The 14,587-nt window shown below is 56.9% G+C and overlaps 1 protein-coding gene across 1 annotated transcript in view; it reads right to left on the bottom strand.

Annotated features, from left to right (window-relative positions):
* NIBAN2 (niban apoptosis regulator 2) overlaps positions 1–12,561 on the bottom strand; it is a 51,752-nt gene extending 39,191 nt beyond the window's left edge. Inside the window, exon 1 of the mRNA XM_059141367.1 lies at positions 12,335–12,561. Coding sequence (XP_058997350.1) covers positions 12,335–12,389 — 55 coding nt within the window. The 5' untranslated portion in view covers positions 12,390–12,561. The remainder of the gene's footprint in view (positions 1–12,334) is intronic.
* Between the last annotated feature and the right edge of the window lie 2,026 nt (positions 12,562–14,587).

The following is a 14,587-nucleotide window of genomic DNA, read 5'->3' as shown; positions in this document are numbered from 1 at the left end:
TGCCCACACAGCCTTTAGAGGACACAATCCCTCCATCACGGTGGCCTCCGTACCCCCATTTCTGTCTAGGGATGCTCAGAGGAAGGATTCCAGGGGCCACAAAGCCAGGTCAGCACAGCAGCTCTGCAATCCCTGAGGCTGGTGTTGATCATCCTCAAACCCAGGGCACAGCCCAGGCCCCGTGTGCATCCAGCAGCAGCGCCTCTCCCACTCGGGCCCATTATCCTGACAAGAAACTGAGGCACCAAGAAGGAAAGGGAACTGGGAGGATCCCTCAATCCCCAGGAACCTGCTTCCTCATCTGTGGCCGGAGGGCACATGGGAGGCACCACAGAGCCGACGGGCCGGCACGCCGGCGAGCTGGCAAGGAGGATGGGCATTTGGTCACGATTTGCCCTCTGATAATTAATTAATGAGTGACTGGTAACCGTTGGTTGAATGCGTCTCTCCTGCAGAGCCTTGAGCTCCACACGGGCAGGGCCTGGGTAAACTCGATTCGGGGGCCAAGCACAGAGGAAGCCACTGGGCAACGCACGCTTGGCGCCTGACACCCCATGAGTCGGCAGGGGCACCACAAGGATCAGGACCCAGTGTCCCCTCCACTGCATGAAATGGGGAGGGGGGGGTGTGGCAGAGAGGGTCCGCCTGTCCACCAGGGAATCCCTGGGCCCCTGCTTCTCCTGGCCTCACCCCCGGGGGCTCAAGGACAAGAACAAAAGGCAGACACGGAGGCATGAGTCAGACAGAGAGGGATACACGCCTGGAGGAAGGAAGCCCGTGCACCGCCGCACGCACTCCAGGCCTGTGGTCACAGCGGTGGTGGGACCCGGACCACTCCTTCCAGATGGGCAGAGGGGAAGTCACCACCAGCCGGGGCTCTAAACCTGCCCGCATCTGCCCCACCTCCTCGACCCCCCCCACCCAAGGCACCCTCTCCACCCCCCGGAACCTTCACCCAAACAGCTTCAGGGCCCCTCCGCTGTAAGACCGTAAACCTCATAATGACATTTACCATTCAGTCACTGCTTGGGAATGAAAACAAATTAATACACGTTCATTATACCTATTGATTATGGAGTATTTACTGTGCCCAGCACTGTGTTAAAGGGTGCATAAATGCAATTTATAAGCACACGTAATGTAATTTAACCAGAGAAGTATTATTATTATTACTCCCAATTTACAGCTAATGATTCCAGGGCACAAAGAACGCCAACAACCGTCCTAAGGGCATTTGGCTAGCCGCTGGCAGGACTCGCTCTGACCTGTGAGGCCATACGGTCTACCTCAAGGGAGCCCACGGTGACTGAGCCCTCACGGTCCTCATACCATGGACAAGAATCTACCACAACTGCTTGAGGAGGGGCTTGCAGGAGGGACCCCATGCCAACTGGCCATGGGCGGGACCCAGGGAAGGGTGTTCCTGGCTGAGGCGGCGGGGGTCGTCTATGGGTCCTGCAAGGCCTTTCAGAGTCTGGAACTTGACCCAGAGAGCCTCGGAGAGGTCCTCACCCAACCCCTTCCTTGTACTATGGGGAGAACAGAGGCTCAGAATGGAGGCTACACTGAGCTCCCTGGCACAGAGCTAGAGAGTCTAGAGGCCACAGTGGGGATGTAGGAAAAGGGAAGGAGAGCAAAGAGGCTTTGCCCCAATCTCACAGGAAGTGTGCTGGGCCCCACCCTGGGGGGCTGCAGGCCAGACAGGCAGCCCAGCCCCCAGACGGCAGGGCAAGGCCCAGAAGTAGCTCCTCTCGGCTTCTGCCCCTATCTCAACGAGAAAACAGGAAAGCTGAGCTGCGCGGCCCACTGTGGCCTGCCTCGGATCATAAGTTTGTCTCCCAGGAGCAGGCTGACTCTCGGGTCACTGAGAAAGTCACCCTTCTGCTCCGAGCGGGGGCCCCGCCTCCAGCCACAGAGAAATGAAGTGTACAGCGGGCTCCCGGGGCTCAACCACCAGCTCAAATCCTCCCCCACCCTCACCAGCCTCCTGTAGAGAAGGGATCGCTGCACTTTCAAGACCCCGGAGGGAGCCCCTTGCCCAAAGTCATCCAGGAGCCGTGACTGCTGGGCTGAGCCGGGAGGGCTGTCCTGTGGCCAGGCTGGGCAGCGGCCCCCCTCCCCGCTTCCCGGCAGCCTTAAATATGGGAGTGGGGCCATGAGGGGAGGGTAGCTTTGCCTTTTTTAATCCACCACAACACCTCACTGTCTGTATGGGGACAGGCCCGGGCTGTCTCCTCAGACACAGGCCTATCTGTAAGGCTAGCACAGGGCTGCCTCTCTCTCACCGAGGGCTTGTTTGTTTACCCGGTTTTCAAAATTATAACCTTTCCAGCCCCACCCAGGCCAACCACTCCTTCCCTGACCAGTCTGGGGCCGTCCATAGGGACAGGGATGGAGCATACTCCGCAGAAGGCGGGGGCCTACAGGGGCCTACGTTCCCACCCAGCCTGCAGCCTCGGACACGCTAGGTATGTCCTCTGCTCTTTCTGGGCTTCGGTTTTACTCAGTCATGAATAAAAGTAGGTGATAGCAAAGGGTCCTTTCCAGCGAGGAGGAAGAAGAGTCTAGGCCAGAAAAAGAAAAGCAGACCCTGCCCATCAGCAAGCTCGAAGTTCAGGGCAAGCGGGAGCTGTGGCCCGAGGGGGAGCTGTGGCCCCAGGGGACCACCGACAAACCTCAGGCAAACCTTCCCAGCCAGCCCAGTGCCGCCCAGCCTCCCAAAGTCGAAGCCTTGTTCTCTCTTCTCCCCGCCCCACCTCCCACCAGGGAACCCTTCCAAAAAATAAACAAAAACGCAAAAACAAAAAGTGAAACAGAAGGACAATTGTCAGCTCCCTCCCCCTCTGGACGTCCACGTCACCCCCGAAATCCCCGTAGGCCAGGGCAAATGACAGCTCCCCACCCCACCGGCAAACTCCGCTAAAACAGAACTGCCATTCGCCTAGCACCTTCCACGTGCCAGGGACAACTGCCTCCCAGAAGCTTCACACCCCAGAGGCAGGGCTCACCTTCCCATTTTACTGACAGCTCAGGCTCTAAGGGGAGAGCAACTTGCCCCAGGCCACAGGGTGGCAGAGCCAGGTCCTCTCAGTCAAGGCCAGATATGCTGCCTCTTGAGCTGGGCTGACCAAGTGGTTTAAACCAATATGCACTTTGGAAAACATAAAGATCCTCTGTCTTTGCAACAGAAACCACATCACATCCAGCTTGATGGAAACTTTGTGGCTGGCATGAGTCCCGTGAGATCAGGGCTCATGTCAGCGCCTCATGCCCACCACCACAGCCAGGCCCGGCATAAGACAGCTTTCAGAGAGAGAGCGCTTCCTTCCACAGCAAGATGGCATCACGCAGTATATATCACACCCTCCCCTTCAACACAGCCCACGGCCCACAGGCTCCAAGTGGTCGGAGCTAAAAGGGCACAAAGTTGTCCTAGTGACCCATTACACAGATAGGCAAAGCAAGGCCAGAGAGGGAGAAGGACCTGCCAAAGGTCACCTGGCACCAGCCACAAACGGCTGCCGGCAGGTAGAGTGATTAAATGTGGGTGGAGCACAAGAGTGTGTAGTCCTCTGCCCAAAGGACACTTCTTCCAGAAGATTCTGGCTTAACAAACTTGGCTGGACACAAACAGCTCTGTTCGGCACGAGGCGTGAGGAGGCTGGACAGCTGCTACAACTGGCTTGGCCACAGATATGTGGGTGGGAGAGCGGGCTTCACACTTTGCAGACCACAATTCATTCTTCCTCTGCCCCAGCTGGGCGCCCAGTTACCCGCTGGAGCCCACGCCCTGCACTTTGGATCGCACTGAGAGGAGGGACGCCCGGGCGAACGTCCTATCATGGACCATACACACAGCAAGGGTGAATGGCAACAGAAGCCGGGTTTTCTTAACGCAAAGAGCTCTACCCACATCTCTCATCAATCCCTCACAACCTAGCAGGGCTGGGCTACCGTTATGCCCACTTCACAGATAAGAAACCTGAGACCCAGAGAAGGGAAGGCACCTGCCAAATGCCAGGGTAGTTGAGGGAGAGTCACAAAACCAGGTCCTTGGCATCCAGACCCAGCCCTCTTCCCTCTCTGTCCTTGGAAAGGAAGAAGGTTCTCATACTCAGAGCAGCAGGAAGGACGTGAGTCTCCCGTCATCGGAGGAATGGGAGCAGAGGCTGCAGGACCACTGGCTGCCTTAATGAAACCAGCTACAGGATCTACCAACCGCACAAGGCTGACAAGGGAGGACACCAGATCTCCCCAGCCTCGCACATCACCATCACAGAGGCCTGCTTGCTCTGTGTCCCCCATATACACTGTCCCCTAACGTGCTCCACACCCATCCCACTGGTCAAGACCATCCCTCACCCCTGGGCTCTCTTCCTCTCACCCTCCCTCCTAAGCCTCCCTAGGATCCTCGGGGCACAGTCCCCTCTCCTCCAAGGCCAGCCCTTTGGCTCCCCACATGTCACCTCAACCCTCTCCTCCCCACTAAGCCACCCCGTCTCACACCTTCCCACAGAAGATCCACCCTTCTGAGAACACTCCTTGCTCACCTAGCCAGAAAGTTCCACGTGGGCAAGAGCCACGGAAGAGCATGCATGAGCGTGTCCCCGGTGCCCAGTACAGTGCCTGGCACACAGTAGGAGCTCAGTAGCTACGGACTGAAAGAAGAAAAGAAAGAAAGCCCAAGTGCGTCCAGGGGCAGAGCTCATCACACCTTTGTGGGGTCTCCCGGGCGCACCATAGGGATCTTCCACTTTGACTCCTAACATCAAAGCCCTCCTAGCCCTGCCTTTGGAAGTCACCTTGAGACCCCTAAGAAAAGATTTTCAGGGGCGCCTGGGTGGCTCTGTCGGTTAAGCAGCTGCCTTTGGCTCAGGTCGTGATCCTGGGGTCCTGAGCCACACCTCAGGCTCCCTGCTCGGCGAGGAGCCTGCTTCTCCCTCTCCCTCTGCCCTTTACCCCTGCTCATGCTCTCTATCTCTGTATCTCTCTGTCCCAAATAAATAAATCTTTAAAGAAAGAAAGAAAGAAAAGAAAAGATTTTCAGTGGTGGAGAATTCTCATGAGTCAATACTGGGTCACAGATGGGGAGAAAAGGCAGAGAGGTCCCTCCATTGGTCCAGAGTCACACAGCAAATGGTTACTGGGACCAGGCTTGAGACCCACAGGCCTAGCTCTAGACACACATGGCCGGGGAAGGGGTGGGTGTCTCTCTCTTTTATCTTTCCTTCCTGGGGCCCATGGCACAGGGTAAAGGTGTCTATGGTCACAGGACCCACCTGACACGGGTCCCAAGGGCCACACTCCTAAGAGCACCGTGTCCTCACCCCCCACTGGCCCTGTATGCTGTACCATCCAGAGCTCGCCACTCCTGACCTTGTGCCCTAAGCAGCCAGTGCTCTCATTCTCTAGTATGGAGGACACAGAGGGTCAGAGATGGTAACTGACTTGCCCCAACGACCAGCCCCTCCAGGGGCAAAGCTGGCACTCAAACCCAAGCAGTCTGACTGCAGAGCCTTGCCTCAAACCTCTCAACTCCCCGCTTCAAACTCACCATCCACTCTGTCACCAGGCAGGTCCCTTCACTTCTATAGGCCACAGGGAGTGCATCCCTAAACCTGGACAGTTCCCAGCGGGTGGATCCGGGTGCCCTGCCAAGGTGGGCACTTCCTGTTCTTCCAGTTTTAAATCTGTGCGATCAGAAGATTACAGCCCTTCTGTGACTCAGGCCCTAAGTAAGATTCTACCAGGAGAGGGGCGTGGTTCTGTCCCACCCAGCAGGGTTTTAAAGCTAGGGATCTGCCTTCCTCTTTCTTTAAAACTCTGCCCAGCACTATCTAGAGAAAAACCCTCCGGTCCTCAGGCAGGGAAGTGGATGGGGGCAGGGCAGGGGGAAAGGAAAAAGCGGCTCAGGAATGTCTGCAACCACAAGCTGATGCCTGATGACTGCAGGGAGACCAGCGGTGAGTCAGGAGCTGAGCCTGCGGCGGAGGAGGGGGCCGCGCACAACGGAACTGGTCCAGTGTGACTTGAGTCTCAGGCTGAGTAATGTCGGGAGGGATCTATTTGTGCAGCCCATGGGAGCCTCTGACACACGCCACCCTATTCCCCTCCCCTCCCAGGCCCTCTGCCCCCACGGCTGGCCTCTCTTTGGGGCCTTTTCCACATTGTCCTCAGGCCCAATCCAGGCACCAGGAACCATCTCATCACAGCGGAGAATGGTTCTACCAGCTAAGGTCTTGGACTCCTGTGTCTGGACCTGCCACTGCCCTGCCCTACCTTTAAATGTTGGGATAGGGCAGTGAGGGTAGGGATTCAGAGAGATAATACAGGCAAAGGAAGTCCCGGCACAGAGTAAATGCTCAGTTAAAGGATTGCTAATCTTACAGGTACTGCTCAGAGCCTGATACAGCCCCTCCCTGCTCTAGCGGCCACCACCCTCTCGCAGAAGACCCATCCATGGAGTCCCTGCAGGCCACAGGCGGGAGAAGCAGCCAGACTTACGTGGTCATACACACCCAAAGGCCAATGTTATCAGCCCCTGTCCCCTGCTCACAGATAGCCCCTTGCAACCTGTTCCCACTGGAAAGACACTCAGAGGTGTTGCACGTTCCCAGAAAGGAGCCTCCCTCAAAATGCCCAGATTGAGGGAAGCAAGGCTGGGGCAGAGCAGGTCAAGGGCATGAGTCTGTCCTCAGCAGGGCAGCTGACCTGAGCAGGAAAGGAAACAAATACAGTGACTCAGTTTGCTTCGAAAAACCAAATGTCCAGTCACCGTGAGACATGGCAGAAACCAGCATTAGGGGTAAGGCTACAAAAATGTCTGTTCGGAAGTGGCCTTGGGGGAACACGACACAGCCTTTGGGAATGCCTGCAGGGAGATTCTAGAGACCCAGAAAAGATGTTTATTATAAGTGAAAGGAGCAAGCAAAAATGGAGTCATGGTCTCAACAATGTGGGACAATAAACATGGAGGAGAAATAATGCTAAAAATGGGGGCGCCGGGGTGGCTCAGTGGGTTAAGCCTCTGCCTTTGGCTCAGGTCATGATCTCAGGGTCCTGGGATGGAGCCCCCCGGCTCTCTGCTCAGCAGGGGGCCTGCTTCTCCACCCACCCCCGCCCCCACCTTCCTCTCTATTTGCAATCTCTCTCTGTCAAAATAAATAAATAAAATCTTAAAAAAAGAAAGAAAGAAAGAAATACTGCTAAAAAATGGAGCGGTGCTCACAGGGCGGTGGTGAGTGAGTCCTATCCCCGTCTCTAAACTTCATTCCTCGGGCAGCGGGGACCATGACCCAGTTTGGGCTTCGAAAGGTCTCTTTGGCTGTGTGTGGGGGACGGATGGTGGGGTGAGGCCAGAACTCAGGCCCAGCGATGGGAAAGGAACAGAGTGGAGGCTGGATGGAGGAGCAGGACAGGGTCAATGCCAACAAAAGGCGCGTTCTATTAGACCGACACAAGAGAACAGAATCCCCAGACACTTCGCCCCCAGGGGCTGACCCAGACCTTGGCGAGGGGCAGAGTCCCAGGCAGGGCCGGGGCTGGGCACTGTTTCCGGCCAGTCTGGTCTCCCTGCAAAGGCCCAGGGCGGGGACTAGGAAGCCATGCACCTGCGGGACAGGGTGGCCGAAAGGGGACACCTTCCTTCTTCCCTTTACGCTGGGGACCCACAGCCCTTTCCCAAGTGTGGAGAGGTAGGTTTGCAAAATCAATTCGGAAAAAGGCGTTATTCGTTTTGCTCAATAAATAAACGAAATTCCCTTTTTCTTGTATCCAGCTGTCAGAAAGGGTAATCGCACTTCGTACTGAGCTACACTGTCCCAGCGGGAGGGGGTTCCAACCGTGTACAGCCTTTTCAGAGGCTCCGTGTCACTACAAGACAATGGGACCCGGGATTCCATTTTGAGGCCTCTCTGATCCCAGAACCTGGCCTGAGACGCACGAGAGGTCTGGGCAGCGCCACGAATTCCCGCAGAACACTGGAAGCCACCCCAGTGTCCGTTAGTGGGGGGAATAGGGCACATAAACGGCACCACGCACAGAAGGAAACCTGCAGAAGAACGGGGCCAACTCATGGGCTGCGACGCAGAAAGATGTTTGCAACAGACAGAGTGAAAGAAAAGTCCGGCTACAGAGACATACCACCGGAGCTCATACACCCAGAGCTAAACACGTGTGTCCACAGAGACGTGGGTCTGGACACGGGGATGCACCAGACTCCAGTGGTTTCTCCCAAAGGGTGGGAGTGAAGCGGAGGACACTTTCTCACCTTACATTCCTACGTGGTGGGTGCACGCATTACCTGTGTGACCAGCCAACATGAGCCGTGGCTGCCCACAGTGGGGGGCGACTGGGGGAAGGGGAGCGACCACTACTGGGCACAGCATTGCTCTCTGGGGCGATGAAAGCATTCTAAAATTCACACGTGCGTGCACACACACACACACACACACACACACACACACAAGACCCAATGAACTGCATACTTAAGTGGGTGAATTGCCTGGCAGGTAAATTATGTTTCAATAAAGCTGCTATTTAAAAAAGAATTAGCAAGGGAAAGGTGAGCCTGGCTGAAGGGTGGAGCACAGGTCCTGGCAAACTACCTTACCAGCCCTTTCAGATAATAAATCTTATAGGCAGTTTATGTATGTGGGGAGTTGGTGGGGGGGTTCCCTTGGCTCCCACAGTTTCATCCCGGCTAACAGAATTTCCAGAAGGGCTGAGTCCTTCAAGGCTGTCCTAGAGGTAGAAGGGCCCCCCCGCCCCAGGCAATCCTAGGATTCCTGCCAAGAGCACAGCACCCAGACCCTATGGAGCAACAGTGAGTTCGCTCCCTCACTGTACTCCCATCCAAGTACTAACCAGGCCCAACCCTGCTTAGCTTCCGAGATCAGACGAGATGGAGCGCATTCAGAGTGGTATGGCCATAGATCCTCCCTTACTTATTCTATCTTAGCTTTGGGGGCAGAGAACCCCTCCTGTAACACCAACGGGGCCATCCAGACACTGCTGCTCTCTCATCCCTGCCCAGTCCTCTGGGCCAGATGGAGGTGGGGGTGGACCTAATCCCCCACCTCCCCATGTCCTAGCTCCTTCCTAGTCATAGTGGGGCCCCATCACAGCCCTCCACACCCGCTCAAGATAGCCTACATCCATGTCACACATCTCTCAGTGCACAAGGAACGTGGATTTCAAGGTTTCTGAAAACGCTGGCCGATTCTTGCATCCGAGGAACCACCAGGGACCAGACAATCTCAGAGAAACAGGGCCTACACCACAGCAACAATTGCCCCCTTCGCACTCCAAACACCTGGCCACTCTCCTCACCCACTGGAGAATCAATGACAGAGTAAATGACAATTGTCAGGGGACTGGGTGGTTCACTAGGTTAAGCGTCTGCCTTCGTCTCAGGTCATGATCTCAGGGTCCTGGGATGGAGCCCTGCTCAGTGGGGAGCCTGCTTCTCCCTCTCCCTCTGCCTGCCACTCCCCCTGCTTGTTCTCTCTCTCTCAAATAAATAAATAAAATCTTTAAAAATAATAAAATACAATAAATGAGCATTCTGAATAAAAACGGCAACTGTTTGCTAAGCACTTGTTGTACCCCAAAGCACTGGGCACTAGTCTTACCAGCATTATCTCATTAAATCCTTGCAACAGAGCCCAGCAGGAAACTACTATTAGTGCCATTCTACAAATTAAGAAATTGAGATTAAGATGCTGGCCCAAGTTCACATCAGCTAACAGAATATGGTGTCAGTATCAGAAGCCCGAGTTGGCCCAAATCTGGAGGAGATTCATGATGAAAATTTGGGACCCTGAGACTCTTAGAACCAGAAAGGACTTCATTCAGCCATCAGGTCGCCTATAGCCTTCAGTTCACAGCTAGGGAAACAGAGACCCAGGGAGAGTAAGTGATTGCCTGAGGCTACCCAGGCCTCCTGGCTCCCAGGTCAGGGCTCTTTCCTCCATCAAACTCCCTCCCGAAAAGTAGGAGGGACTAATCCTGCCACCAGCCCCAGAAGGCTGCTACTCTGAGAACAAGCCCCTGCTTGCCAGGGGCTTTGAAATCCCAGGATGAAAGGCACCGTGGCAGCAAAATGCCACCGTGGGCAGGAGTGAGCCTGACCTCTGCCAGGACTTGCCGGCTGGCATTCACCTGCTCACCTGCGCAGGGTGGGCACGAAGCTGCAGAAGCCGCCCGCCGCCGCCCGCCCACCAAGCCACGGAACCCCAACAGGCCTCGGAGCCCAGAGGACTGTGGGAAGGGCCATCCCAAATGCTGACGTCTCCAAAGGGGTGGCCCCAGGTAGGGAGGGCTCTGGAATTTTAATTGTCTGGCACAAAAGGGCTCACCGCTCCTTGGGTGGGGTGAGAAGGGTGCATAGATCGCCAGGGGTGCCAAAGGCTAGCCTTCATTCCCTCCAGAAGAAATTTCTAAGGTGGCCTGCTTCCTTGGGAGGGGGCTAGATAGAGTCTTTGCCAGGCTTCCAACCTCCCAACCCCGACTTGAGACGCTCCCCCAGGTGAACCTGGACCAGGAATTTGAGGCATCTGAAGAGGGTTATTAATAGCCCTGAAGTGTTGAGAAGAGGGGCCAGCAGGCTGAGTGGGCACAGCCTAGTATCCACAGAACAAACCCAACCCTGTCCAGGAGAGGACACTTCACCTTTTGTGGCTTCAGTCTCCACCCCTGTAAAATGGGGGGGGTGGGGGGTGGGAGGGGGCTGGCAGTTCGCAGCCCAGGAGGTAGGAAGAAGGGGGAGAGCAGGAGCTGGGTGTGGGGGAAGGAAAAACCCCACCGAAGAAGGAGCAGCACACCCCACCCAGGCCGGGTGAGGGGCCCCAACAGGAGGTCGTGAATGGATGGACTGTTACAGAGCCCCAGGAGGCTGCCACCGACAGGGAGGGGACAGGAAGACTCCGCCTGGCTTTCCTCCTCCCAAAGTCCAGGCCGGTCCTATAAGGAGGCTTTTCCGGGACTTAACCCCCTGCTGCTCTGGGGCTGGAGAGGGTCTGACTCATTTCTACCTCACGCTCACCCCTGTGCCCGGGGCCCAGACCTGGCCCAAAGGGGGAACTCCAGGCCCAGTGCCACAGTCACTAGACAACCCTTTCCCAGAACCCTCTTTGTCCTCAACCATGGGGTCCTGGAGACACAGAGTTAAGGGACACCTGGTCCCTCTTCTCAAGGAGTACAAGTAGGGAGAACGCAGCTGCTGAAACACTACAGGACCGCAGGACACATCAAGACACATGGAGGTAGACACAGCGCTCCGGCTTCACTGGACAGGGAGTGGAGAATTCAACGCGGGGAACAGATAACTCCTTCCATCAGCTGCACCCACCCCACACCCCACGCAGAACAGCACCCCAGGCATGGGTGCCTCCTCCGTGCGGGGCCCTGCGCTAAGCAAGCTACATGAAATAGAGTCTCTCAACAACATATTAATAAGAAATTATTCACCCCATTTCAGAGAGGAGAAAACTGAGGTGCCAGGCCATTAAGAGACTTCCCTACGACCTAACGGCTGGGAAACAGATGCTGGGATTCCACCCAGGCAGCCTCACCCAGGGCGGGAGAGGGGAACCACAAAATCGAAGTTTCCCAGGCAGTCTGAGATTCTCACCCCACCTCTCCATTCTCCAGGGTAGGGGGAGGAGGAACCCCAGACCCTGCTGCTACCTTGGGGCTTCCCCAGGAAGCCTGGGGTCCCTCGCCCTTCTGAGAAGTAGCCACAGTGCGGTGACGGGCTGGGAGCAGGGTTGGCTGAAGGAGGGGGCTGAGGAGGCCGGGCTCTGGCCCTGGACACGCCTGCCGGGCAGGAGAATCCTGCTTGAGCCCGAGTCAAAGGGCAGGGGTTCTGACCGACCCCTCCTGTGCACCCCACAGGCTCAGCCCAGGCATGGATGGGCCTGTCCCTAGAAGCCTCAGCCACGTGTACTAGGGCTGGGGCCAGGACGAGGTGGGGACCCGGACAGTGAGGGTAGAAGATCAGGACACGCTGACCGCTGACCGTGTGGGCCATAGCTCCCTCAGGGTCCTGCGCTGGGGATTCGAAGGGACGGGCTCGGAGGGGGTTCCAGTAGAGGACGGGGAGGTTCGACTTCCCTCAGGAGGGGGAAGGGCGAGTTCAAAGGGGGCAGGAAGGAGCGCCCAAACGTGGAGGGAACAAGCTCGGAGGCAGGACTTGGTCCCCAGCCACTCCCGCCTTGCCCGGGGCCTGATTGTCCCGAGTCCCGGCGCCTGCGCCGCCGGCCGACCCGGTTGGGGGCGTGGCCCGGGGGCTCCCCGCGGGACCCCCCAGCGCCCTGCACCGCGCGGGACTCACCTGCGATGTGCTGGCGCCGGGCGTCGTCCAGGTGCGTGGACAGCACGTCCCCCATGGCGAGGAAGAGCCGCGGCCCGATCCGCCCGCCGCCCGTCGCTGTCCGCGCCGCTCAGGAGGACGTCGCTGGCGCCATGCAGCCCGGCCCGGCCCGCTCCCGCCGTCCCTCTCTGCGGCCTCTGCTCTGCCCGCGCTCCAGCCCCGCCGCGTCGGTCCGGCCCGCCGCCTCCGCCCAGCGCCCAGCCCTCCGCGCAGCAACCCCGCCGCGCCGCGCCCCGCCCCGCCCGACCCCGCCCCCCGAGCTGAGCCCCGCCCCCGCCGCCGCAGCAGACAGGAGGGCTGCGGGCGGGGGATCGGGGAAGGCCGGGACTGCGGGCAAGACCCGGACAAAGACCAGTCGGAGAGAGGGAGAGCGAGGAGGGACGCCCCGAGGCGCGCGCCGGACCCAGACCGAGCCGAAGAAAGAGATGGGGCTGATGGGGGAATCAAAAGAACGGGGAGCGCCCTGGGGGGCTCCAGCCTGGGGTCACCTCCACCCCTAGCCGCGCGGGAAGAGAATCACGCCGAGCAGGTCGTGGGGAACGGGTAGGGGACTCCAAGGCCAAGGTGCGGGAACTTGGCGTTCGCACCCCACTCCTCCCGCCCCCGCCCGCCGCCTCCGGCTCTCAGGAAGTTGCTGGCCTTGATCCGACCTGCCCCAGAAGGTGTGCCCGCCTGTCTTGCGCAATAGTGCAGGGAAAGGGGAGGTGGCAGGGAGGGCGAGGGGCCCAGGAGTCACCCCCGGTGCCAGTGCCAGGCGGACATTCCTCAGGCTCAGCATATGGGTATTTTACTTGGGGAGGTGGCTTGTGGGACAGGGCAGGTCAGGAATGGAAAAAACAATAGAACTTTCCAGTTTGTAAAAGATTCAAATCCCACGGACCTGCATGCACGGATATCAGTCGGGCCTGCGGGGCTGGGCATGGGTGGGTCCAGGGTACCACAGGAATGTGTTCCATTCCTACCCTGGACACCACCCAAGCCAGGAGGGGAAACAGGTTCACATCAGGGATCCCCAAAATCGTGAATTGGGGTGGCAGAGGCCTTCCTTGGCCGCGGATGCTCAGACTTCCCCTTCCTGCATCCCAAAGGTCATGCAGTTTCTGCTTGCTTACCCTGGGGACTGAGTACTCGCCACCCATTTATCCCACACTGTGATTGGGCAGTTCTTACTGTAGGTGTGACAAAGGCAAAGAATGGTGGTAATAAAAGTTAACATTACTGAGCACAGATACTTCAGTCCAGTCCGCACCACCAAATGTAGGCTTGAAGTTGATTAATGTGACATTGGCACTCATTCATGCAGCCAGTGGCTTACCGGTCATTCATCATACAAGTGAAAAATACCTGTTTGTTAGGCCCTCTGCAAGATGCAGGGTTGGGATGAGGGGGGGCAGGCGTGGAGCGGAGGAGGGGTGGGGGGAATGGCTTGCTGGCTGGCTCAGACCAGGAGCAGAGGACTCTGAATCTCTGAGTTATGAGTTTAAACCCCACCTGGGGTGTACAGCACTTTAAAAAAAAAAAAAAAAAAAAAACCTTAAAAAAAAAATGCTAGGGTTGGGGGAAGAGAAGTTGCCCAAGCTGTCTTACCCGCTCTGTGACCCAGACAAGTGGCATTATTCTGAACCTCAGTTTCCTTATCTGTCAAATGAAAATAATGACACTTTGTTGTGAGGATTAAAGCACATAACAAAGTGACTGGCACAGGATTGGTCATCTCAGTACATAGAACCCACCATTCTCTCATTGTTCATCACAGTCCCTGCCCTTGAGAGCTTATAGAAACTTGAGGAAGGAGCAGAACATTCCATTTTGAGGACAATCACAGAGGGACTAGCACCTGAACTACAAGTAGAAAAACGAGAATTTTGACAACAAACATTGGAGAACAGCATTCCAGGGAGTGGAGGGAGCACGGGCAGAGGCCAGTCTTTGAAGGGCAGAACGGATTCAGGCACTAATCATCAGATGCAGTTGAAGTCAAGTTGGAGGCTGAAGCCCAGAGAAGGAAAGTGACTAGCCAGTGTCACACAGCAAGGCAGAGGCAGAACCCCGCCAGAAGTCAAGTCTCCTGATACCCAGTGTCTGTCTCTTCTCTCTGAGCAACCAGACAGAAGTAATCAGAAGCAAGAGAGGGTACTAGCCTTGTTTCATTCTCCCCACAGCCCGAACTATAGGGACTGGGAAGGCTTGCTTGCCCTGAAGAGATAAGAGGTG

The sequence above is a fragment of the Mustela lutreola genome, chromosome 12 (genome assembly GCF_030435805.1).
Source record: "Mustela lutreola isolate mMusLut2 chromosome 12, mMusLut2.pri, whole genome shotgun sequence".
Taxonomy (NCBI): domain Eukaryota; kingdom Metazoa; phylum Chordata; class Mammalia; order Carnivora; family Mustelidae; genus Mustela; species Mustela lutreola.
Note: the sequence above shows the minus strand (reverse complement) of the source record. Positions and strands in the feature narration are given on the sequence as shown.